Raw genomic sequence first — 26,047 nt, 5'->3', positions numbered from 1 at the left:
TCAGGCCTCGTGGTCACTCATGTTCAGGTGGTCCTCAGACAAGCCGGTCTCGTCGATGTTCTCCAGTGAGTCGGCGTGCTGCACTGACAGCTCGTCCAGGCTGACGCTGGGCAATGTGTTCTGCTCTGGGTACACCCAGGGCTTGTACTCGGGGTCATGCTTGTGTTTCCACTCTGGATATTTCAGCCCTGCCTTGTAAATTTTCTTCATTGCCTGTGGGTAGAGCAGGTTCAGCCTGTCACAGTCACCCCGAGCAGGTTGCCTCGTTGTACCCACTCCACTCACACCAAGTGTCCTGAGCCCCCAACAGGGATGGAGCCTGCCCGGTCTATGGGTACAGCTCCCATCTTCCCTGCCACTCACTCTCCTGGGGTGATGGGCAGAGGATAGGGGTGCTGGCTTGGACCACCCAGGTTCCCAAGTCCCAGCTGCATGCCCAATGCATGCCCTGCAACTTCTCTGGTCACCCAGCACCCACTCTGCCTCTACCCAGTGGGCTGCTTCAGGGCACCTCATCTCCTAATGGGGGACAGGGCTGGCCACCAACTGGGGCAGTGGGGAGCAGGGCTGAGAGCTCACAGCTCTGCAGGGACAAGTATGAGGCTGACCCGGAGCCTGCGATGCTGGTGCCCCTGGCATGCCACAGAAACGGGGCTAGGCACAGCGTGCCCTGCCTGGGAGGGACAGGAAGTGGCATGGACACCCAGCACGGGCTCCTGGCACCTTGTGGGCTGGCTGTCCTCATGACTGATGGTCAGAGGGTCTCCAAGAACCGGCCAAGAGTTTTGTCACCTTCACACAGAGCCCCCCTCCTCTGTCCACTGCAGGCCACACACTTTGCTTACCTTTGGTGCCACAAACTGGGAGACTCGGTTCACCACCCACTTTGGCAGCGACCCTGCAAGAGCCCAAGGCCCAGTTACCGAGCTGACCAGAGCCAGCCCCCAGGAGGAGACACCATGAGCCTCTAAAATTCCTGCCAATGCACTGACCCAGTGGCAGCACCTGGCTGGGGTGCCAGGTCCCACCTGATGCTGGGCAGAGCTGCAGTGGCAGTGCCCACTGGTGAGACTGGTACAGCCTCTCCCTGACCCAGCCCCTGCACACGCGGCAGCACCCAGTCCCATCCTGAACTGCCTAAGCTCCCCTGGGCTGATGGCAGCTGCCCCACACTATGCCCTGAGAGGTGTTCCCCTCTACCCCGGGTTGTCCCTGCTTCCCAGGGTTCTTCCGGCGCAGGCAGTGCCCTCAGGGTGATGGAGGCAGCAGTGGGTGAACTCTGGGAGGACAGCAGGGCCAGGTGGGTGCCCGACTCTGAGGACGCGCGTGCTGCACCTCCCCTTATGCTGGCACGCACCTCGGGGGTCCACCTGGGTAAGGTAATAGAGGATGCAGGCACTGGTGCCGTTCGCCTTGATCAGGTATCCTGTCTGCAAGGACACAGCCCTCACAAAATCCTTCCGGGGTGGGTATTTCTGTGGAGAGACGCGACACACCTTAGAGTCTGCTTGGAGCCACTGCCCAGCCCTGTGCTTTGTGCCTGGACCTGTGGCTCCAGTGTCCCTGCACAGGGTCTTGCTGGCTGCAGACTCACCGGATGCTTGACGCTGTAATTGATGATTATGTAATCGTTGTCCAGGGGCAGCCAGGAACGCAGTGTGACAAAATCTCTGTTCTTCAGGGGACTTGGGCACTTCCCTGCAGAAAGAGCCTGTTACCACCTGGATCTGCTGCCCCCACGGGCCTGCATACCCATGCATGGGTGCAGGGTTGGAGGGGACCCAGGGGCACCTCGGGACACACGGATGCTCACAGGAGTAGTATCCCACGTCAGCATTGACAGTCAGGCGCCCAATGTCGTAGGTCTCGATCATGTTTGAATCCCACTTCTTGCGGTAATGGGTATCATGCAGCACATCATAGAGCGTCTCAGCAGGGACATCCTTGCAGGAGATGCGTGTCTACAGAGCGAAAGCAGGACTGAAGAGCATGAACAACTGCCTGCTGTGCTGGCTGGCCGAGCCACACACAGCCCGGCTCAGCTGCACAGCGAGTCTGGGGCAGCACAGCTGTGCAGCAGGCACTCTGGCCGGCCCTTGTGGGCCCTCTGCTTGTCATTGGGTGATCTTTGGGTGACGATTGCATCATGACCCCATGCCACCTCTGTGGACTGGCTGCGAGTCCCAGTGCACAGCGTCACACTGTCCCCATGGTGGGCTTGGCGCTGCCAGTGTGCCGCACAATGCAAACGCAGGAGGGTGACGGGGGGGTAAGGACCCTTTGCCCTCATACTGTGCTGCCTGGATTGCCTAGCTGTGGCACCTGGGTTTCCTGATCCCAGAGCGGAGGAGTGGCCAACACCATCAGAAAAGCAGCAAGAATAAGGGCTCCTGCTTGGCATTTTTCCACACTAGCCTTGTCCCCTCAATCCATTTGCCTGGAAGCCAAGCAAATGGACATTCCTACCTTGGCTAAATCACCGTGATGCGCTCAGGTATGTCAGGATCTGGTTTCCCTCCCTGTGCTGGTGGGCTGGTAAGGTTAGCTGGGCCCCAGCTGTAACCGGAGATGTGGAGCTGGGAACTGGAGCTGCAGGCCTGCACCCCGTCTGTGCAGGCGAGTGCATTATTGATGAACCCGGCTGGCCCTGCTCCTCTCAATGCCGGGAGGAAGGAGATGTCATCTGCTCCTCATTAGAGGCTTTGCATCTTTGATGAGGCATTTGGCAATGCCAAGTAATTGGAGACGGCCCTTTGAACACTTGCTGGCAGGTCCCATCAATCTCGGACAAGATTTCCCTAATGACTAGGGTGATTGCGCCTGTCCTGTACCCTGAATATTGCACCCAGYACGGGCCTGAGGAAGTGCTATGCTCCTCAAGGTGCACTGGAAGATCAGATGGGAGCATCCAGCCCTCTCCTCCTGCTCCCTCTTCCCTGTCATCCCCGCTGAGGCTGGGTTTGGACATACTGCTCCAGAAGGGTAAATGCTGCCTCCACTTGGAGGTGGCATTCACAAGTCCTCATTGGGCTCCTGGAAGCTCCACTTATCACAACAGGGCCATAGCAGGCCTCTGGCTTCACGGGCCTGAACTCCTCCCCAGCCTCCTGCCAACCATGCCCAAACAGATGCCATGCAATGGCCTCACCAGACACAGCAGGATGTCAGATAGGACTGGGGAGACACAGAGCCCAAAACCAGGCCAGAAGGAAGTTTCCACAGTGAGGAAGTCAGGTGGAAAAGGCCAGAATCTCTCTGTGCCCGAGCATGCAGGGACTCTCCAGATTATATCTATACCACTAAAAAGACCAGGGCTGTTCTGACCCAAAAGCATCAGCCTGGTGCAGCTTGAGACTTTGCAGCCCAGCTCCCCCTGCTAAAACAGGGTGATCTCCTCCATCCCTTCTTTTAGGAATGGTCCCTGGGCAACACTATCCTTTGCACTGTGTCTAGGCCCTGTTTGGCATGGGGGAAAAGCCACACCAGGGAGGTGTTACCAATGAAACAGGCTGGGTGACTGTGGGACAGTGCTCAGACCCTACTGAATTGGCCAGAAGCCTCTTCTCTCTGGGGCTCAGTGGCTGTTTGCAAAGGGGGATATAATTCTGTATCCTCTATACAGGGCTGTGCTTGTCTGAACTTCATTGAAGTTCATGAGTTTCCTGCCAGCCCATTTCTCCAACCTAGCTAGGTCACACTAAATAGTTGCCCTGCCTCCAACACATCAACCACTCCCCACAATTAGGTTTTGCCTGCAGATTTACTGAGAGAGCATTCAATCCCATCATCGCAGTCCAATGAAAGTGTTAAACAGGACGGGACCCAGCATGAATCCCTGAGGAATGCCACTGACAACCTGTCACCAGTTGGACTTTGTACTGCTGATCACCACCTTGCAAGCCTGGCTGTCCAGCCAGTTTTCTGCCCACCTTACTGTCCACTTCTCCAGTCCAGACCTCAGCAATTTGGCTGTAAGGACACTATGGGAGACCATGTTAAAGGCTTTCTTGAAGTCAAGGTACAGAGCATCCTCAGCTCTCCTCGTGTCCATGCAGTCAGTCATCTCATTGAAGAAGGCAGTCAGGCTGGTCAGGCAAAACTGACCTTGCTAAGTCCCTACGGGCTGTTCCCAGTGCTCTTCTTGTCCTTCAGGTGTCTGGACATAAATTCTAGGAGGATGTGCTCCATCACCTTTGCAGGCATGGAGCAGCCTGTAGTGCCCTGGAGTCTCCTCCTTGCCCTTCTGGAGGGTGTATGTGACATTTGCCTTTCCCCAGTCACAGTGACATCAGCCAGCACCCTCTCGTGTGTCCTAGCAGGTTCTGTGGACTTGTGCTTGTCCACCTGGCTTAGAAGCTCCCTGTATGTGTCCTCTGATCCTGACCCACAAACTCTTGCCTGACTTACCACCCGTTCTGTGTCAAAGCTGCATGGACTGCAGCTATTCATCTGCAGAGTGCGCAGCTCCTCCTCCTCCTTGCCTTCACAGCCTGGCTGTCCTGAAGGGCCTGCATCCATCCATTGCAGCACTGCAGCTTTGTGAGCTTTCCCACCATGTCTCAGTGATCTCAAAGAGGCCACAGTCCTGCAGCTGCATGTGGACATTCAGCTCCTCCTGCCTGTCTCCCAGGCTGTGTGTACTTATGTATAGGTACTGGAGATGGGCTCCTAGTCACTCTGCATTCCTAAGCAGTGAATTCAGACGTGGGTGAGAGCCTCCCACAGCATGCTGTGCCCTAGCTACTTCCTCACTGTCTCCCCATGCCTTTCCTGCCCTTCAGATTATAGTAACACTTCCCTGACAAACTTAGTTTAAAACCCTTCTTACCCGGTTGGCCAGACTGTTGGTAAAGACTCTGGCCCCATTTGCTCAGATGGATCCCATCCCTGCTCAGCAGTCCTCCATCCTCAAAGAGGATCCCATGGTCACAGAAGCCAAAGCTCTGCCTGAGACACCAGCTGTGTAGCCAGGTGTCGACCTGTTGGATATGCTTGCTCCTCTGCAAGGCTTATTCCTTCACCAGCAGCACTAAGAACTTGATCGAGCCCCTTCAAATCCTTCACCCTTGCCCAGCACCCTGTAGTCACTCTTGATATGCTCAGGATCACCCAGAAGTGCCACTGGTGCCCATGCAGATGAGCAACAAAGGGTACCAAGGGCTGAGTGCACCTTGCTAATCCCTTTGTGACACCTGTAGTCCAGCCCCTGGCAAGCAGCTGACCTCCCAAGACAGCAAGTCAGGTCAACACATGGGAGACTCTTAAACTTGCTGGGTACTCAGCCAGCACAGGATGTAAGGTGATGTATGCCCAGAGGAGAGACCATGTCCACGAGGGTGGCAGGGAGCCTGCCTTCATCTCACACTCTGGGACTCCCAACAAGGACAGTCTCCACAGTGTAATTGATCCCAGGGCCTTCCTGCCTGTGTCCAGAACAAGGGCGGCCGCAACTACAGTGTGCAAGAGCACCCAAGCGCACATATGTGTGCAACAGCACACGTTTCAGAACACATTTGTGGGGACTAACCCAGCCAGTCCCTGGGCATTGAAGGCAGAAACATCCCTGTCTGCAGCCAGGCTGGACCAGGGTGCAGTGCTCAGCTGAGGGGGGGTAGCACCTGGGGACCCTTGGAGCAGCTCCAGCCCCAGAGCAAGAGGGCATGCAGCACACCGACTGGGCAGACAGGGACTGAGGCAGGAAAGGGCTGGCAGTCCCGTGTCTGCTGGCATCCACTTACCTTGATTTTCTGCACGGTGCAGCTTTCTTCCTGGCCCTGACTCCACACAGTCACGCCACCCTTGTTATACCGACAGTGCCAGCCTTCCAGATTCTCACACTGATCCCTGAATGAGCTGAAGTCGGAGTCATCCGGAATATAAACCATCTCCCCTCCTCTGGACATGGGGCTGCGGTGCCGGACCCAAGGCACGCAGGCACTGGCTGCAGGCAGGCTCTTTCTGCCTCACGTCCTCGGCGGCTTAGGGACACCTTTCTGGCTCTGCCCTTGAGCTCTGTCACGCTGTGTGCCTGCCCCAGCTCACAAGACCCCCCTCATCGTCTGAGCCCTGAGCCCGTGTCCTCGGTGGTAGGCACCAGCCATGCAGGCATGCCAGGGACAGGCAGCCCCTGGGCGAAGACGTCCAGTCTCCCCGGCCACGCTGCACCGCACCGAGCAGCAGGGAGTAAGGCTTCTTCTCTGCAGTTACTAATGCAGCTGCTGGAAGCTCAGATATCTTCCCCGGCTGGCTACAAGGATCACATTTCTCCCCAGCTGGCTGTCAGCTCTTCTATTATTCAGCAGGTAACAGCGCTCAGGTAGCTCAGTTTTCAGGGCAGAGCTGCCCTGGTTCCCAGAGCCCCTGGCCCTCCTGGCCCCTCTCTCCCCTTGCCGGTACGCTGACAATCTCTGTGTTTGACTTTGCAGTACCAGCTTGCAGAATCAGCTGATCACCTGCCAGGAGCAGCAGCCAGGCCTCCTAATAGTGCGGCGGAACTAATGGGATTTAGTGACTGTGGGACACAGGCCAGCAAGTTCCTGGAGTGCTTGGGATGGGACTGCAGGTTCAAAAAGCAAGATTTTGACTGCCAAGGCTGTCTGTGGCTGCTGTGTGAACTTCCAGCTTGGGGAGAGCTCTCCATTGGGCAGGGAAGGAAGGAAAAGGAATTGCAGGTGGAGAGGTCCTGGGGTGGGGGGACCGCCAATGGGGACTATTGGACGTCAGCAGCCCATGCTGGCATGACCTGAGTTGGGAAATGACTGTACTCCTGAACAACCTGCAAGTTTTATCTTTAGCCAGGCTCACAGGATCCTAGAAGTATTGGTATTGTCTGGAGGTCTCTATTCCAACCTCCTGCCTGGAGCAGAAACACTGCTGGCAAGGTAAGGTCAGCCATGGCTTTGCCCACTTTCACCTTGGAGACCTCAAAGGATGGATACCCCCTACCTCCTTGGTAACATGTCCCAGGCCTGCACCACCTCCCTGGAATTTTTTTTCCTACTGTCCAGCCTGAACTTCCTGAGCTGCAATTAATGTTTGTTGTCCTTTGTTAAATCACGTGCCCTACCAAGAGGCCTGTGATTCCATCACCTTTGCACCTGCCCTCCAGGTAGCTGCTGGCTGCTGTGAGATCCCCCAAGCCTTCTCTTGGCCGGACAATYCCAACCCATCTCTCTTGTAGGCCTGTGCCCTGGCTGTCCTGGCAGCCTCTGCTGGCCCCTCTCCAGCTCCTCTGCCTCTACCTGAACTAGGGGTACCAGTCCAGGCACAGCACCCATATGTGGCCTCTCCAGTGCTGAGTAGAGGGGATAACTTTTCTCAGTCTGCTGGCCATGTTCCTCCCAACATGGCCCAGGATTTAATTTGCCCCATATGGGATAAAAGCTCTGCTGGTTCATGTTCAAACCTTGTCCACTGTCACCCCCCAGGTCCTTTTCAGTGGGGCCCTGCTTAGCCCACTGGTTCCCAACCTGAATGAAGCCTGGGGTTATCAACCCTTGCACAGAACTTGGCACTTTTCCTTGTTGAAGTCCATGAGGTTTCTCTTGGCCTCACCTTTGAGTTACTCAAAGTCCATCTGGACTGAGGCTCTGTCTTTTGCTGTACACCCATTCCCCTAGTTTAGTTCTACCTGCAAATTTGGCAAGGGTGCACTTTGTCTCCTTATCCAGATGATCACTGGTGAAGATGTTAACCAACATGGCTGCAGTACTGACCCTGGGGGACACTGTTTGAGACCAGCTGCCAACTGGACATTGAACCATTGATCACTGTCATTTGGGCCCAGGCAAAAGCAATGGAAGAGACTCAACTCTACCCAAAGTCTCACAGATTGCTCAGCAATAAATTGCTGAACAATCCCCTGGGGAGAGAAGTCACCAAACCTGCCCCTGACTCTGTGACCTGCAGCCAGGAGGGAGTCCGGACTCCCTTGAGAACCTTCACTGCTGGATGCTCCCAGCTGAGGCCCTTTCCCCTTAGCAAACTGATCCCAGAGCCCCAAACTCCCTTTTCTCAAAAATACCCATGCATCGCTCTGTGAGAGCCCCTACTGTATCTCTGTGTGCTGGAGTGGGTGCCCCTGAGTACTGCTCACCTCCTTCATCCTGTCTGTCCTTATTCACCTGCCCAGCTGCCTGTGTTGGGACTTGACACCTCACCTGGTTTTCTTAAGGAGGCTCTATCCATCCCTCCATGCCTTGCTGCCTGTTTTCCTTGCCCCTCTTGCCTCCTGAGCCTAGACTGCTGCTGGGCTCCTAACCATAGTCCTCAAAGAGCTAGGTATGGAGAATAAAGCTGGCTTCTCCCCAGCGCAACCCTGCTGTCTCTCATGGTTCATCTCTGATTCTCATTTTCAGCCTGTTTCCTAGCAGACAGCCTCTTCCTCAGACGTTTGCATAACATCAGCTGACACTGGTGACCAGCAGCTTGTGCGTATCTCTTGGTTCATGACTGCACTATTCAGTGGCACTGAAGGCAGGGAGAAAGCTTGTGCGGTGCAGTCACTTGCAAAGTTTTGTCTGGCAGAGAGTAGGGAAGCTGTCTGGCAGGGGATGGGGGAATGATTGACAGACTGTGCTGAGAACCTGGCTTGGAGGCTGGCTGCATCTGCTTGGGCTGGAGCACAGTGGATTCATCAGGCGCTTCTCCACACAGATAGGCTTGTTGAGGGTGCTGCGTATTTCACAGCTTAAGCTGGCTGTTCTGGGTGCTGCGGCCTTCTGCTGGGGAGGCAAAGCTGCCAAATGCCATGCTTGGTTAAAGAGCTGTCGCAGCAAGCAGTGAGCCGCAGATTTTGAGTTGGAGACAATGCAGAAGAAAGATGCTGGAATGACCTTGGGGCTAGGCCCAGAGGCCTGTGAAGCAAGAAGCAAGCAAGGCAGGACAGCATGGTGGCTTTATGGACTAGAGCTCTCTAATGCCATTGATTTAGAGTCCTAGGCACATGTGTGTTTGCACACAAGTGTGTGTGTGTGCATGTGTAAGCACATGCAGGTAAGTGTGTGCAGTCAGCTCAACCCCTGCAAGACGCAGACTGAGCCTGGAGAGCCCACACATGGGTGGAGAGGAGAGGGGCTTTGTGCGTGGGGGAAGGTGGCACCCGAGGCTGGGGACTCCTGGCTTTGCAACTCTGAGGCATGTCCCGGGGGCAAAGGAAGGAAGGATGCCACAGTCCTTGGGATGGAGGAGCTCAGAGCCCAGCACTCAGCAGACTGTGACTGACACAGCAGGCGTGTGTGTAGCATGGGGCTGCAATGGCTGCATGGAAAGGAGCAGACTGCTTGCCCACAGCTGTCAAACTGAGAGCCAGCCCTGCCTTGCCTGCCATCAGTACTGGCCAGATCTCCTCCTGCAGCTGAGATACGGGAGCATTTCTTTCCCTGGGACAGGATGGAAACTTGAATGGAAAGTGCTTTCTTCTCTTCTGCAGCAGCCAAGGCTTCCTGCAGCTGCAGACCACACCCCCAGGGTTGGTATTCAATCCGGACAACAGTGCAGCCGCCTGTGAGCTTGGTGGTCACTTGTCTCCTGCCAGCCACTTGCTGAGCTCAGACAGGTTCCTTCAACCCACTTACATTGCAAATATGGTCTTCAGGGCTTAAATCAACCCCATTCACCTCTATCCTTGGCTCTTCTGGACCCAAGGACTGGATCTGGATGACACAACCCCAGCCATACTCTGGGCCTCTTTGGGAATCAAAGCTTCATCAGGAAAATAAATATTGAATTGGCTACTACAGCAGCTGGTTAACTTGATTTGGACTTTGCCAGTACAAGGGCTGTCCTTTCCCAGGCTTACTGAACTGCACCTTAGCTCTGTGTCAGGGTGGGTGCCCTGTCTGGGATCCATGGTATCTCCCTGGCTGCCAAAGAAGGTCTCCTCTTGCCTTCCCTCAGGAGGGATCAGTGTCACAGGGAAGGATCCCCGTTGTCTCCAGCCTCAGCAGCCTCTTTTCTTATCTGTTCCCAGTTAGCAACAGAGTTTGGGAGCCAGAAGCACTCCTGTCTCAGCTGCACCAGCATCCTCCAACCTTTCCTCTGCTGGGAGAGAGCTGGAGGTGACTGCAGTGAATGTAAAGCAGCACATTAATGTAACCTTGCATCTGTCACACATCGTTTCACTTTTCTTTGTGAGCCTTGAATATCAAACATACTGTAGTGGAATAGCCTTGAGTACCTGGCTTGGTAATGGCTATCTCAGGAGCATTCCGACAACCGTTTCACAGGGTGTCCCTGCTGTACGACAGCTGCGTCCTTCCCGTGTGATACCTTACCACTCTGCTTTGATGCTACAGGCAGAGGAAGCACAAGATCATGGCAAGGAGCTCAGCAATGGGGAGGTGAAGAGATAAGGGAGGCTGGAAATGCTGCACGCTTCTCTGGAGTTGTCAGACCTGCCACCCCTAGAAAGACCTGAGCCTGAAGAAGATGAACTCTAATGGCTAATTTTGCACATGTATCTGTTAGTTGGGAGCTGGCCGGAGTCTAGGTGCATCCCCATCGCAGAAGCCTTCTGGGCATTTCAGTTGAGGCTGGTTTAACTTACACCCTGAGGCTAGTGGCATAATCCTGCTTGTCATACTAGGTTTTAGTGAAATGCTGGCTCTCATTAGCCATGGGATTCCAGGAGCTGTTGATTACCCCATAGCTGGCATGGAGTTAAATTCCTCAGGGAGATGCTGTATCCTTGCTTAGTGCTGCTCTGCTTCAGAAGAAAGGCTTGAATTTCACGAGGTTGCACCTCTCTCTTTGAGATGTTCTCCCAGCACAGCCCCTGTACCAGCACTGGGGCACTGCCAAGACATGTCTGTCTGCTCTGAACACACAGGATCTTCCACTTGATGGGACTCTTGTGCCATGCTTTGTGCATGGGCAGTGGGGGATGACATGGCAGACTGCCCTGCCACCAGCTCCCCAGGAYCCCTGCACATCCCACAGTCACCAGCTCCATGAGCTACCAGGGCAGGGCCCCCTCCAGAGCCTGGGGGGGCCAAGGGGTGCTGAGGGCTCTTGGTCAGAGTGCGGCAGAGAGGTTACAGCTCCCATCCTGACTGTGTCTGAGGAGGGCCTTTCTAGTCCCTTCCTCCTTTTCCTTTCATTGCCCAGAGAAAAGACCAAATCTCTAAATCCTCCTTCAAGTTTCTTTGCAGGCTATAGAAAATGTTGCCCCTTTGAACTTGCAGGGAAGTGTTCAGGCATGGGAGAGCTGTTGCACTTCCCTGTCCAGCTGAGACTTCCCATTAGTGGTGAAATGCTCAGCAAGGCCTGCTAGTGCTCCTGCGAGCCATTTTCCTTCTGGGTTATCTGTGGATGGAAATGCACATCACGGGGATCATGCCTGGATATGAGGATCGGAGCAGGGATGTGTGATTTACACAGAGGGAGTCACGGGATCCTCTGAACTGTGTTGCAGGGCTTCGTGTGTAGTTCACAGCTCCATTAATGAGCTCAGACACCTCAGCAGGACAAGTTGTCAGTGAGGAGAAGAGAAAAACCTTTCAAGAGACAGAGAAGAGCAGTCAATCCCCTCTGCGGTGACCGCTCCCTCTCCTCTGAGAATCAGCTTTGAAAGGCTTTTCAAATTGAAATGAAAAATGTTTTTCCTACAGAAAATGGTTACACTTTGGATTTATGTGAACTGCAGGATTGGCTCCACTCAGATCCTTCTCATTCCACCAGTTTTCATCTCCCGGGAAATGAACAAGAGAGTTAGGAGGAAAAACTAAAGATGGGCTGGGAGTTTCCTGGCCTGAAGAAACCCAGCTGGAGCAGTAGCGAAGGATTACAGCCTGCCATGCAGCATTAGCAGATTGTGGCTGGGAGCCAAAGATCTTCCCAGGACCAGAGCAAAAAGGAGTTAAGCCTGCAAAAGACATCAGGTCATGCTAGCACTGGCCAGTCTCCCTAACCTTTGAAGGACATGAGGAGAGGCAGGGAAGTGGAGAAAAAGGGAGATCCTAGCCCAGGAACCATGCAGGGCTCAAAGGTCCCAGGTCTGCAGGGACACACAAAGGTCCAGGGAGATCCTAGAGTGCTGGGGCTGCAGGGACACGCAGGGACCTGGAGAGACCCCAGAGCCCCGGGGCTGCAGGGACACACAGGGACCTGGAGAGACCCCAGACCATAGGGGACTCCCCGCCACATGCCGGATCCAGCCGAGCCGTGCTAAAACCCGCAGCGCAGCGCAGCGGCAGCCGCGCCGGGGCCGCTCCGGGCCGGCGGCTCCGTCGGCAAGGTGCAGTCTGGTGATCGCCCACTGGGTGTCACACGCACTCCACCAGGGACAGGCAAGGGCACGAGCGGGCCGGGCATGCCAGCGAGAGGGACAGGGCTCGGGACAGAGGCGGGACAGGAGAGGGGCAGCCCAGGGCTCGGGCCATGGCTGCGGCGGGGAGACCCGCAGCGCTCCCCTCAGCCGGTGCTGCTGCCCCCGGAGCAGGCTCAGGGCTTCAAACGTGCCTCTCAGAGCAGGGCAGGTTCCCGGAGGCGAAGGTGCTTCCCAGGACGTGGGCAAGGCCTGTCCCACCCTGCCACCGTGGCAGGCTCTTCAGAGCAGGAAGGGCATCTCATGTCCAGCTGTGAGCTGTGGCACAGTGCTTCCCCCGCTGTCCTTGCTTTGCGGCAGGAGGGACCTCCAAGGTCAGTCATGGAGGTGAGATGTCCTAGTGCGCTGCCCACYTAGTGCCACAACCAGGGGAGTGTAGGCAATGGCTGGACCTGGGGCTCAGGGGCTGTTTCTGAGGTGGGTCCCCTCAGCCTGGTGGCACACGAGTGTTTGCTGCTTCCCCATGTGCCCTCCCAGGGTGGCACCAGTGGTGGCTTCACCCGCCTGTTCTCAGCAATCTCTGCTGCTATGAGCTGCTTTGTGACAACCTGGGAACAGCCAAGTCCTGCTGGCACAGACCTGAGGTTTTGGGGTGATTTGCACCTCTGTTTCAGGCTTTTGGATCCAATAAAGATACCTAGGACAGAGGGTATGCTGTGGGCAAGCTCTCTCACAGCACCAGGGAGCCTGAAGAGATGAAATCCCTGTGAATTTTGCTGCTAAGCTGGGGATGGGGCAAAGCCCCAGAAACTCTTCTCTTTTTCCTTGCTCCTACCCCTTTCCTGTCATTGCATCCTTCCTGCTCCTGACATGCTCTGAATAGCTGAGCCCATCCATCATGCCCTCTTTGGCCACCCCCAAGCCCTCACAGAGAGGAGGGAAGGCAGGAGGGAGTTCAGGACAGGGACAGCACTGGCAGCAGTCAGGGTGCCACCCTGCAATCCCAGTACCACAGCTCCAGGAGTCAYGGATTCAGGCTGATGGTGAAACAGGAACAGAGAAACAGCGCAGAGCCCAGTTTGGTGACCCCATCACAGAATCACAGAATCACAGAATCGCTGAGGTTGGAAGGGACCTCTGGAGATCATCTAGTCCAACCCCCCTGCTCAAGCAGGGTCACCTAGAGCACATTGCACAGGRTTGCATCCAGGTAGGTTTTGAATATCTCCAGAGAAGGAGACTCCACAACCTCTCTGGGCAACCTGTTCCAGTGCTCTGTCACCCTCACAGTGAAAAAGTTTTTCCTCATGTTCAGATGGAAGCGTCTGTGTTTCAGTTTGTGCCCGTTGCCTCGCGTCCTGTCACTGGGCACCACTGAAAAGAGTCTGGCCCCATCCTCTTGACACCCTCCCTTTAGATACTTGTACACATTGATAAGATCTCCTCTCAGCCTTCTCTTCTCCAGGCTAAACAGGCCAAGCTCTCTCAGTTTTTCCTCATAAGAGAGATGCTCCAGTCCCCTAATCATCTTAGTAGCCCTTTGCTGGACTTGCTCCAGTAGTGCCACATCCCTCTTGGACTGGGGAGCCCAGAACTGGACGCAGTACTCCAGATGTGGCCTCACCAGGGCTGAGTAGAGGGGGAGAATCACCTCCCTCGACCTGCTGGCAACACTCTTCCTGATGCACCCCAGGATACCACTGGCCTTCTTGGCCACAAGGGCACATTGCTGCCTCATGCTTAACTTGGTGTCCACCAGCACTCCCAGGTCCTTCTCAGCAGAGCTGCTTTCCAGCAGGTCAACCCCCAACCTGTACTGGTGCATGGGGTTATTCCTCCCCAGGTGCAGGACCCTGCACTTGCCTTTGTTGAACTTCATGAGGTTCCTCTCTGCCCACCTCTCCAGCCTGTCCAGRTCTCTCTGAATGGCAGCACAGCCCTCTGGCCTATCGGCCACTCCTCCCAGTTTTGTATCGTCAGCAAACTTGCTGAGGGTGCACTCTGTGCCTTCATCCAGGTCATTGATGAAGAAGTTGAACAAGACTGGACCCAGTACTGACCCCTGGGGGACACCGCTAGCTACAGGCCTCCAACTAGACTCTGCACCGCTGATCACAACCCTCTGAGCTCTGCCATTCAGCCAGTTCTCAATCCACCTCACTGTCCACTCATCCAGCCCACACTTCCTGAGCTTGTCTATGAGGATGTTATGGGAGACAATGTCGAAAGCCTTGCTGAAGTCAAGGKAGACAACATCCACTGCTCTCCCCTCATCTACCCAGCCAGTCATTCCATCAGAGAAGGCTATCAGATTGGTTARGCATGATTTCCCCTTGGTGAAGCCATGCTGACTACTCCTGATCACCTTCTTGTCCTCCACATGCTTGGAGATGGCCTCCAGGATGAGCTGCTCCATCACCTTTCCAGGGATGCAGGTGAGGCTGACTGGCCTGTAGTTCCCCGGGTCCTCCTTCTTGCCCTTTTTGAAGACTGGGGTGACATTGGCTTTCTTCCAGTCCTCAGGAACCTCTCCAGAGAACTTCCCTTATGAGAGCCTGGCCCGGGGCTGGGAGCTCATGGCCATTTGTCTGGCCTTTTTCCCACCCACTCTCAAATTCCATTCCTATCTAGAAGGATATATTTACAGGCACATGGATCTGGTGAATGACCCCATGCCTGAAGACTACCAGGGGACATGTCCTACATGCATCTGGTCCTTTTTTCTGCCAGTTTGGAGGCTTCTGGTGCCAGGGAGAAGTGCAGGAGAAATGCAGCAGCCAAGCTGGGGACAAGCTTCCCTGTATGTGTGAGTGGCAGATGAGCAGGGGTCTCTTGGGGAGCTGTGGCCCAGCACAGCCATGGTGTCAGGCCCCAGCGCATGCCCCTTCTATGTCCCCATGTGGGCGCATCCTCACCATCACAGACAAAGACATGGCAGGGGGTTCAGAGGGTCCCCGCTTGCAAAATCAGGTGGCATCACTGGCAAAGGGTAGGTAATGGGCATCACACATGACCACAGGGACAACTCCTGCAGGACACATTTCCCCATGGGATGCTGGATGTGGGACACACATCCATGTGGGGTACTAAAGGTGGGACAGAGATGCACATGATACTGCATAATATGCCTGTGGGATGCAGCGTGCATCCCGTATACTGATACAACATGTGTCTACATAGGACAGTACATGCACTAATACACATCCATATGATGCACAGCACAGAAGTGGCAGCACACTACATGCATGATGCAGCCTAACATGTCATGCACTGACATATGGTCACATGGGGCAAGCACATGCATGAACACAGCTGCAGAACAGCTACATAGCCATAGGATCCTGCTACACGTATGGACATACAGCAGGGACTAGCACATTTGTGACTCAGCCACCCCAACCCTTAGCACAGGAGCCATCCCTGACACAGAGGACACATAGCAACAACATGTCTGGCCACGTGTGTCAGCCTGAGCTGCACAGCGGGATCACCGGCAGGTGTTGCGGGATGATGGGGATGTCCTGCCTGGGAGGGGGAAGCGTGGCGGAGCGTGCGTGTGCCTGCTGARGCCGGTGCAGTTGTAGTAAGGAGGCGAGCGGGCACGGTTGTGGCAGGTTGTATGTGATACAAGTGACCAGCAAGGCAGGCCTGCCAGAGACATGCAAGAGCGCTTGGGTGCTCATGAGGTTCCTGCGGGTGGGAAGCCAGGAGTGTGGACACACATGTGCAGAACGCATGAACAGCCGGCCGGCACCTGCGTGGTGGCACGTACAGTTCTGCGGCACACCGACCCCACAGCTCTGCAGCACACCCCACAGCTCTGCAGCACACCCACCCCACAGCTCTGCAGCACACCTTCCGAGAGCCCAGGAGAGCCCCCAGACACCATGCCTGCAAACATGCGTGCACATGCCTGGCACATGCATGTGCCTGCACACACACATATAGTCTCGTGAACACGCACGCTATGTGTGTGCACATACACGCACGCACGCTGCAGCTTGTTTTGCGTGGATCTTCATGCTCTTCAAAGGCTGCTCCTTAAGGCCCCCCACTCTAATCTCCCTAAGCTCCCTCCTTGCATTCAGCTCCCCGCTCGCCTCCTGCTGCTGTCCTGCAATCCCTGCAATCCCCCTTCCCCAGCTCTCTCCTTCCCCCACGGCCACCGTGGTCCCAGCACACGTGCCCCCGCCTCCTTCAACCCCCCTGTCCCATGCTGGCTCCCTCCTCTCAGGGATCGCTTATCACTTAAGTGGCAAACCTGCTTGACACGGCTCCGTGGCGCAGCCAGTTTGGTTCCAGCGCATCAGGCTCTCGCACGACTGGGCTGTGATGGCACTGGGGCGTGACTTGTCAAGCTCCCGCGCAAGCCGGAGAGGAATCGCTAACGCAAGCCTCAGACAGAGACAGCTTTTAGGAAGGACCTGTGCAAATACAGGCAGTGCACTGGGGAGAAACCCAACTGTGCTGCACTTCAGTTCTTCCCCCCACCGTGCACACTTCATTTTTATTCTTCTGCTTGTTTTGTTGCATTTCTGGTCCCTGGTGCCCGAGCCAGGCTGGTGGGTCAGACCAGCATCCCTCCCCTCGCTGCCTGCCGCCAGCCCGCCGAGCGTGCGTCGGCACAGCACTGCCACCACTGCTCCGCCAGCCTCCGGGCTTCCCAAACGCCTGCCCCAGCCCCATGCTCTGCTCCGCTGCGGTTTTTCCAGCCTCGCAGACAGGGATGTGCTGCCAGAGCCCTGTGGCTGTCAGGCCAGGGCTTGTTTGCACAGTGCCTAGGCCGGGTATCAGGATGATTTAAAAGGACTGTGAAAAATGTAGTTATTTTTCCCCCTTTCAGCTGGAAGTCAATACTCGGGGAAGGATGTTTAATTATCTTCGTCACCCTCCTAAATCTCTTTATGAGAGGGTTTGGCTGCAAATCTCCACATCATTTCAAAGTTATTGGCTAGCGCGGTGCACAGCGGCACAGTAAATTAGCAGATTAGAGCAGGCCTGGGGGCCCCCCGCACCTGCCCGCACTGCGCATGGCTGCCCGCGCTTGCCACCCTCCTACCGAGCGGGGCAGCGCCAGGGAGGGATGGCACCAGCAAGGCAGGCGCCGCGCTCCCGGCGAGCGCACGAATCGAGGAGCAAAGCCGGCGTCTGTTGGAAGGGTTGGGGCCACCGTGCCCCGGCGCCCACCCTGCTGCTCCCTCCCGTGGGGCTGCTGCAGCGGTCGATCGATAGAGCTGATGGCTCCTGTGAGCTCCAGCATCCCGACGAGACCAGCGCCAGGGCCAGGAGGGATCCAGGGGCATGGGACAGCCAGGACACGCCAGAAGAAGGGAGATCTCCTGCCCCATGGGGTCCATCCTCCCTGCGCAGGGTACTCCCAGCACAGCCTTGCTGCATCGGGGGAACGGGCACGGGCAGTGGGGCGGGTGACCCCAGTGCCGCTGCTCCGACGGCAGGCACGGCAACGGCAGGGCACAGCGGGCAGCTGCCCCAGCCCCCTGGATGCCGCGGGCACCCTTTGGGATGGCCGTGCTCTGCCTGGTGCCCGAGGGTGCTGAGGCGCCAGCGCACCGAAGACGCCAAGTCCACCCCACTGCTCTGAGCTGCCCAAGCCCACCAGACCTCCACGTCTGCCGTTGCAATGCCACGGCTTCAAAGGCAGACGGGAGAGCCGGCAGCTACGCCAAGCCCTGGCRCGGTTGGTGCCGCGCGCAGATGCCACCCCCCCACCGCTGCTGCCAGGGCCCTGCAGGGGCTGGCAGAGCCCRTGGGTGCGGGGCTGGGCGCTGCGTGGTGCGTGGCCCCAGGCCAGCAAAGGGGCAGGGTGGAGAGCAGGCGCCGCTTGGCTCCCCGGCCCCCTCCCCGGCCCATAGCAGGAGCAGACCCCAGCCCCTGCTCCCCGCAGCCTGTGCGCCGTACCCCTTCCAGGCAGCACCCAGCACCCGGAGGCCTCCCCTGTGCCCTWAGCCGCATGTTCTTGTGCAAAGCCAGCAGAGCCGAGGCCAGGCTGGAGACCTGAGATACGCCAGAACAAAATGCCACCTTCCCGATAATGCCTTTTATTGGACTAAGTGACACGCAGGCTTTAGGGGATAGCGGGAGAATCCGCTCGGCTCATCCGCAGAAAGGATTTCCACAGCCCTCCCGGCGGCTTGTCAGTGTTACACTGCGAGTCCCTGAAGAGTTATTACCTCCCGACGCAAGGCTCTGTCTGCTGGGAGCTGAATGGCGTCTCTGCCCCCTGTTTGCTGCTTAGAAAGATTACGCCGCCTTTGAATAAGCTCCACGGAGCGCTGCTGCCGACGCATCAGACAGGGGCTAATCAGAAAATTAGCAGGAAAAGAAAACTTTGTGGCAGGAACTTATCTCTGGCGCGGGTATGCGCTGTGCTGGCTGCCAGTGCTCCCGCGCCCAGCCCCATCCATCACCTAGGCTCAAGCAAAACTTCCCGCTGATTTCCRTGATGAAAGCTGCTGAAAAACTGTGGCATGAGGAGGGGCGTGCTTGATATGCACATGTACACACACACGTGCGCACGCATGTACACACACACACACATATACATGCATTTGAGCTCATGGGTGCAGATGTGTGTATGTTTGTATATACAAGCACACATACAGTCTTACATGCACGCTCATCCGTGCATGCATGGGCACACACACATATGTGCACACACTTGTATACACATATGCATATAATCATGCACACACATACTTACATGCAGGCATAATTGCACTCATACATGCATTTGTTCACATTCAAATATGTGCATATTATATGTGCACATGTGCACATATGCATATCCATGTGCATGCAGTAGCACACTGTTGTACATACAGGCACACACCCACTTGCACTCACATGCATGGACCTGCACGCACATGTTCCTACACATGTGAATATATACGTGCATGCACACACACATGCCCACATGCATGGGCACACATACATATGCATGCATACACCTGCACACACGCCTACACAGACACAGAAGTGCAGCACTGCAGTGACTGGTGCCGTGGGTAGTGTCTGGAAGGCTCCCTGTGTGTGTGTGTGTGTGTGTGTGTGCGCACGTGTGTTGCGGCACCCATGCTGGAAGGACTTTGCACCCCCATTGCTGCAGGGAGAAGCCACCCCACTGGCTAGACTGCTCTGCTGTGCTCCGTTGTGCAGCCCCGCTGTGGACACGGCGCCCTGCAGGGCTCCCGCTGTGCCCCAAAGCCCTCGTGGCACTGCCCAACCTGCAGTGTGCGGCAGGGACTGGGCACCCTGCCCAAGCACCCCGGACACAGGCTGTGGGGCACCCCCAGGCACCTCTCCCATCGCTGGCTGAGTGGTGAGCAGGGGACGGATGCTGCGCTGTGCCAGCCCAGCAGCACCCCCAGCCCTTTCCATTCGCGGGGGCACGGTGCTCTGCCCCCGCATGCCGGCCGGCCAGGGTGGCTCTTCCATCCCGCTGAGGCTCCCGGCATGAGCATCGTGCCGTGGCAGGGGAGTCCCACGCCAGTGGTCCTGCCTGCTGAGGGACAGGGTTGCATCCCGCTCCTGTGCTGGCGTGATGCCAGGGCCTGGCAGCGCCCGYGCTGCAGTGCCATCCCACGGACAGCACCCAGGAGCCTTGCTGGGCACCCTTGGGTGGCCCCCCTGTCYTGTGCCCCTGGGGAAGGGTGAGGGGCAGGGCCCATGGAAATGCGCATGGTGGGCACGGTGCCAGCGAGCGGTGCCGGGCACAGGGAGCGGCATCTGGGAGCAGCGTGCAGGGGTGATTAAAATGCGCTGTTTGTTTTATTTAAGCACAACAGTGAGAGAGAGTTACAGGGCACTGAGCTAGAAAATAACATTTATAGAAACCGCCTCCTGACACCGAGAGTCCTGACCTTTGCAAACTTCATTAGCGCCACGTGTCCCAAGTATGCACACGCAAATCCAGCTTGGAGGGGGGGATGTCCAGAGCTGGAGAGCCGGGACCCCTGCCCACGTCCCTCAGCCCTGGGGATCCCTTCTGCAGGCCCCCAAACGCAGCGACGTCCCCGCTCGCGGGCCCTCGCCGGGATGCTCGATCCCGACGTGGCTCAGCCCCGTGGCAAAATGTCATGTGTGATCCGCAGTGGGGATGTGGCGGGCGAGGGGGGGTGGGGGAAGAGATGCCCGGCCCGGGTGGAAAAGTTTCCTCCAGGGCCGGGCTCTGTGCCCCGGAAGGCAGGAAGGGGGGGGACTCTGTGCCCCCCGGCCGTGTTGGCCCCCCAGCGCGGCCGGCACCCAGGGCCGGGGGAGCTGCTGCCGCTGGGCAGCGCCGGGGCCCCCTCGGGGGCCGCTGCCGGCCCCCACCGCGCTGCCGCCCCCCCGGCCGCGGAGGGATTTCGGGGGCGGCCACTCCAGCCGTAGCAACAGTCGCTACGATTCCCTTTTCTGGACTCCGGCGACTTCCCGTGGCAGCTCCGGCGCTGCCGGGGCTGTGTTTACATGCAATTAAAGCTCATTAATCGCGCAGGAACAACAGAGGCGCCGCGGCAATGCGCGGGGGTGAATCCCACCGGGGAGGCAGCCAAGCCGTGCCCCCCCCGGCGCAGCCGGCAGCGGTGCGGGCAGAGCCGGGCTCCGCGCCCGCGCCGCCTCCCGGGGCCACGCGGGGCCGAGCGCGGCGGCGGCGGCGGCGGCGGCGGCGGCACCTCCGCGTCGCAGCACGCGGGACGGGACCTGCGTGGGGGCAGCATCCCGCCGCCGGGGCGCGGGCAGGCGAGGGGGGCTCGGCACCCCGCGCAGGTGCCGGGGAGGAGCAGGAGCACCCCGGCCCCTCGCTCGCAGCCCTTTCCAGCCGCTTCCACGCTCTGCAGCCCCGCACGGCACCGCTCTGCCGGCGTCCGGCGGGGATTTGCGCCGGCAGCAAGGCCTGTACCGCGGCGGGGACACGGGAGTGTGCTGCGGAGCGACTCCGCGTCCCAAAGCACAGCCTGGCCGTTCAYCCTGGTGCCAGCCGAGACCAAGCTCCGGGCAAGGGGACGGGGGTCGATCCCCCCACCTGCCCGCGGCGGATGCCGGCGCCCAGGACGCCCGCGCCGCGCCGCGCCGCGCGCTTTGTCATGGAAATGAAATCAGCTCCATTCTCCGGCAGGCAGCAGCCGAGCCGGGGGCTGCCGGCGGCTTCTGCCCGCACGTGTCTGAGCGGAGCTGGTGCAGGCAGGTGCCGAGCCTCTGTTCCCAAGCTGCCGCGCCTCGGAAAAACAATAGCATTTGGTAGCAGGGGGAGAAAAACGTTCTCCCGGACGGATTGAAATGACGCTTTGATTGGGAACAGATGCAAGCGATAAGTGGGGGAGGCAGGTACCCGCGTGGTTGTGTGCACAGGGCCAGCCTACAGCCTGTTCTCGTGTACTTGCTGCAGCAAAGGGAAGAGTCCCCGGAGGCGGCCAGCTCTCGGCTGGTGCCCCATGGAGCTGTGCTGGGCCGGAGCAGGCTCTCCCAGCTCCCAAGCCAGGGCTGCCAGGCCTGGGCAGCCACGCTGGGCCGGTCTGCACAGCCAGTGGTGCTGGCACGAGTTGGAGGAGGAGGAGGAGGAGGAGGAGGAGGAGGAGGATGCACTGGCACAAGGGCAGCCAGCTGCTGGGTGCAGGGTGCTGGGTGCTGTGCAGGCTGCTCTGGGTGCTGCTGCGGCAGGGCGGCGGGGGATGGACCCTGCACTGCTCCCGGTGCGACGTGCTGTCCCTCGGCTGCGTGAGGGTCGCTGCCTGCTCGCCGTCCCCATCTCAGAGGACGGGCCTCGGTGCAGAGCAGCGGGGATCCATGTGGAGCACGGGTTGCTCTGGCACCTGCCCCACATGCCAGTGCCCGTGTCCGATGGCATCCTGCAGTGCCAGGCAGCCCTGTGAGCAAGCACAGGACATGCTGCGGTGCAGAGCCCTGCCTTGTCCTCCTCGTCCTCCTCCTCTTCCTCCTCCCSTTAAGCAAGAGGAGCTGCGGCTCTGCCAGGCAGAGGCCAAGGGCACAACTAAAAATAAGGATTAATCATGCCACCACTGAAATTCAGTGCCCCCTGCCCTCCTGCCGGTGCGGCGGCAGGCACGCGTGGGGAGACCGGCCTGGGGGCGCCGGCAGAGCTGCTTGGTGGCATGCTGCTGTCAGCAGGAGATGGAGAGCAGCTCGGCGGGGCCTGACCCCAGCCATGGACTCTCCCCCCGTTGCCCCCGCAGACACAAGAGGTCCTGCCACCTTGGCTCTGACGCTTGCCTGCAAGGCGGCAGCCCRGCAGGGACGGGTGCGGAGCGTGGGAGGGAGCAGGCTGGCTGCRGGAGCCCGGTGCCTGCTGCCTGGGGGGCAGATGCTGATGGGTCGCGGGACGAGGACATYCAGGGACATGGATAGAGAAGAGAAGAGCACCCCAGGGCCTTTTGGAGGGCCCCAAATTCCTGCCGTGAGTGCAGGAGCCAGCAGAAGCACCACAGTCAGACCCGCAGCAGGACTCACAGAGAGTCCCCGCAGCGTACAGTCCTTTCCCCCCCCTCTAAATGCCGGCAGCCAGGACTGAGACRGAGCTCTGCTTCCTGCTGCTGTAGACGTACCGCGGGAATAGGCGCGGAGCTCGGCCAGCTCCACACCACTGCCGCAAGCTGTGGCACCACGGCCACCGACCGGCCTCGCGCCCAAYGGGGCACAGAGCCCCTCGCTGCCCTGCGACCCATCTGCTCTGGCTGATGCTTGCTGAGCTTGCAGCCGGCCCCTGGCTCCCCTGCTCTGTCCCAGGCAGGGCTGTTTGGGGGCTGGCAGGCTCCGCTCCACCCCCGAAGAGTAGGGCCCCCGGGGGGTGCAAGGCAGCAGGAACGGGCGTCAAATACTCATGTGAACCGGGGCTTYGGGGGGGCCCTGCCGACACGGTGCCTGGCACAGGGGGTAGTCAGCACTGCACAGCCCTGAGGAGCTGCTGGGCATCAGGGCACGTCATGGGTGGTTGCCAGCCTTCCTAAAGAGCTGCCAGGAAAGGATCCATCCCACCTTTCGGTATGCCACTGGCTTTGCTTGGAGCCTGCCGATTACCCCCGCTGAATGGGGCTCTCACCTGGGCTGTTAAGTGAGTGGCAGGAAGGGCCGTGGTGAAAGCATGGAGCAAGTGCTAAAGAAAGCACACTTGACCCTTTTTAACCCTTTCCATAGCACTGCTGCATCCTCCGTGTGATTGCCACCTGGCTAAGTCCCTGTGCTCCCCATCATCTGCAGAAGATCCAGCGGAAGGCAATCGGCAGGCACACGCTGCGGAGCGGTGCTTTTCTTCTCTAATCTTCTTATTTCATTTTAGCATTTACAATACACCCAGCCGGTAATCCTGACATCAAACACACCACGCGCACTTTCAAGCTGCACCAACGTCAGGATGTGYGAGCGCTGGCAGGAGCTGGCAGCTTCAACGTCTCAAGATAACACACAGAAGAAAGACAGGGAAAGCTGCTCTGCAAGCACACCGAGCAGGCACAAAGCGCCGTGTCCTCCAGAGCCCCAGCTGAGGGGGCCACCCGCAAGGTGCCCCTCTTGGGGCTGCGGGGCTCTTTGCTTTTGGGGTGCTCTGGTGCTGGACCCATGAGGTCTACAGRGAGGCAGTGGGGCTGGGCTGAGACGGGTGCCTGTGGCATTCAGGACAGGTTTTGTTTCTAGTGTCCACATGAGAGCATGGGGTCCAAGCTACTGTAGTTGTCAGACACAGCCAAGGTGCCCAGGAGAAAGAGGCAGGCATGCGAGAGTGCTGTATAGGTGCTAGGCAGAGCATGGTAAAGGGAAGTGTCCCCCTTCTGCTAAGGCCATCTGCAAGGACGTCTCTGGGCACAGCCCGTGGCGATGAAGCTGCTGCCCCAGCCCCCRTGACGGGAGCTAAACAGGGAGAATGGATGCCTTCATCCCTGCCGGGAGCTGCCGCACTCTGGCAGCAGCGAGCGATGCCGACAACTGGGGAACCTGGCACTGAGTCACCCCGCTGACACCCACCCAGCTGCCCTCCCCTCCCGGGAGCGACACACACCGCTGGGGCAATCACAGCCCGTCCACCATAGGCGCGGGTGGTGGTGCCACCCGAAAAGGTGACTCCACATAGCCTGCAGGACTCCAGTGGGATCTGATCCATGGCAGCACTAGGTGGAGAGGGCTGGAAGGAGGCGGTGGGGGCCTGTGTGTTGATGCTGGCTCTCCCGTCATGCTCTCGCTGTACRGCATACAAGGCATACGTGGGCATGTATGATGTCCAAGGTACACGTGCAGCTGCGAAAAGCCCTGGCCTTGCACAATGCCCAAAGAGGCCAAGGGACCCAAGGGCTCCTCCCAGCCTTCATCGCACATATACACCCTTCGGTGCCCAAGACTTGCCACTGGACCTCAACTAAGGGGCCTGGGGGCAGAGCGGGGATAGGGACCTGTCCCAAAGGCAGTGACGTGCCACCCTCACCTGCGGGAGGGCAAGGTGGAGGGGCAGCCAGCATTGGCATGGTTAGGATGGGAAAGAGTGTTCGATATCCATTTTTGACAAAGGCAATGGGGCTGTGCAATGTCATGGCAATCCACGCAGAAATTACTGTGCAGGTCACAGAAATCATGTCTGGCCCACGTGGGCTCGGGTCAGGACTGGGTGTAGAAACCCAAGGGATGGACACAGGAGCCCAGGGGTCAGGCAGCTGGAGATGCCCATGGGTCCCTTTTTCTGGTCCTCTGGAAGTGGATGATTCTTCACTCTGTCAGACACTGACTGGCAGAAATTTAGGTGGCAAATGCTGCAAGGGAAACTTTTGCCCCACTCCCACTGGATGCAATGCAACACAAATCTTACCGTGGTGAGGCAAGGTCTGCTGGAGTTTGCTGAACCTCCCACAAATCAATGGTCCTGGGAAGCCAGGACTTGAACRTCTCTTTAATATGAAGTCTTTAATAAGTCAAAGCTGCCTCCACTCGGCTCCCAGTCAAGGGAGTGCCCGTGTGCCAGCAGGGGTGATGTGTGGCTGCAGGGAGACAGCCCTGGGCAGCGAGGGAGACACGGACGGATGAAGGTCCCCGGTGCCGGGTATAGCGATGCCAGGGTGCATTAAATGTCTCAGCAGCCATCAGCCTGGTGGCCTTCAGTCTCCTTGGGTGGCTTTTCTTCCCCAAACTTTGTTTCCAGCCCTGTGTTTCTGGTAGCTGGGAAATTCCTGGAGGTTYCTCAGAGCTGAAAGGCTCAGCAGTGCCAGCGGTGGGTGAGTGAGGACCAGGGAGCAGGGGACAAAGGACTGTGAGAAGCAGAAAAGCCAAAAAGCCAAAAATCCATCCTCAGGCCCCAGAGAGGATGGGACTCCTGCCCAGCTGTTTCATGGGTGGCTTCATGGGGCACCCCGAGGGTCTGTAAGGGTTCACCGCGGCAGAGCATCCTAACGCCCTGTCCCAGGTTGGTGCAGCCAGCCAGGAGAAGCGTGTGCACCAGCACCGGCATGGCTTTGCCATCCTCCTCCTCAGCAAGGTGAGGAAAAGCTGGCTGTGGAGSATGGCAACTGCTTGCATCTCTGTGCAAGACTCGGTCCCCTCAGGCCCTGCCAGCCCCTTCCTTGATGTCTGTGTGTGTGCGGTACCAACCGGGCGCTCCCTGGGAGCAGCCCTGGCGCTGCGAGGYCTGGCACCGCTCTGCCTGGAGGGGAGGAACCCCCCGAGGAACGTTCTCAGCTCTAATCCTTGTCTCGATATTCGGGATTTAATCAGCACTGAAGTAAGAAGCTTTTTGCTAAGGCAGAGAAGAGCTGAGACTCAATAGGAATTAATTTGCCTAATTAGCGTCTTCAG

At 58.0% G+C, this 26,047-nt stretch overlaps 1 protein-coding gene across 1 annotated transcript; it reads right to left on the bottom strand.

Annotated features, from left to right (window-relative positions):
* On the bottom strand, window positions 1-5,903 carry LOC112968422 (START domain-containing protein 10-like). Its single transcript, XM_026070666.1, has 6 exons — window positions 5,739-5,903; window positions 1,814-1,961; window positions 1,595-1,698; window positions 1,358-1,475; window positions 846-898; window positions 1-213 (listed from the first exon to the last, which is right to left on the bottom strand). The coding sequence occupies exons 1-6, from the start codon at window positions 5,901-5,903 to the stop codon at window positions 1-3; spliced, it is 801 nt and encodes a 266-aa protein (XP_025926451.1).
* Between the last annotated feature and the right edge of the window lie 20,144 nt (window positions 5,904-26,047).

This window comes from Apteryx rowi, unplaced genomic scaffold (genome assembly GCF_003343035.1).
Source record: "Apteryx rowi isolate R43461 unplaced genomic scaffold, aptRow1 scaffold_316, whole genome shotgun sequence".
Taxonomy (NCBI): Eukaryota; Metazoa; Chordata; class Aves; order Apterygiformes; family Apterygidae; genus Apteryx; species Apteryx rowi.
Note: the sequence above shows the minus strand (reverse complement) of the source record. Positions and strands in the feature narration are given on the sequence as shown.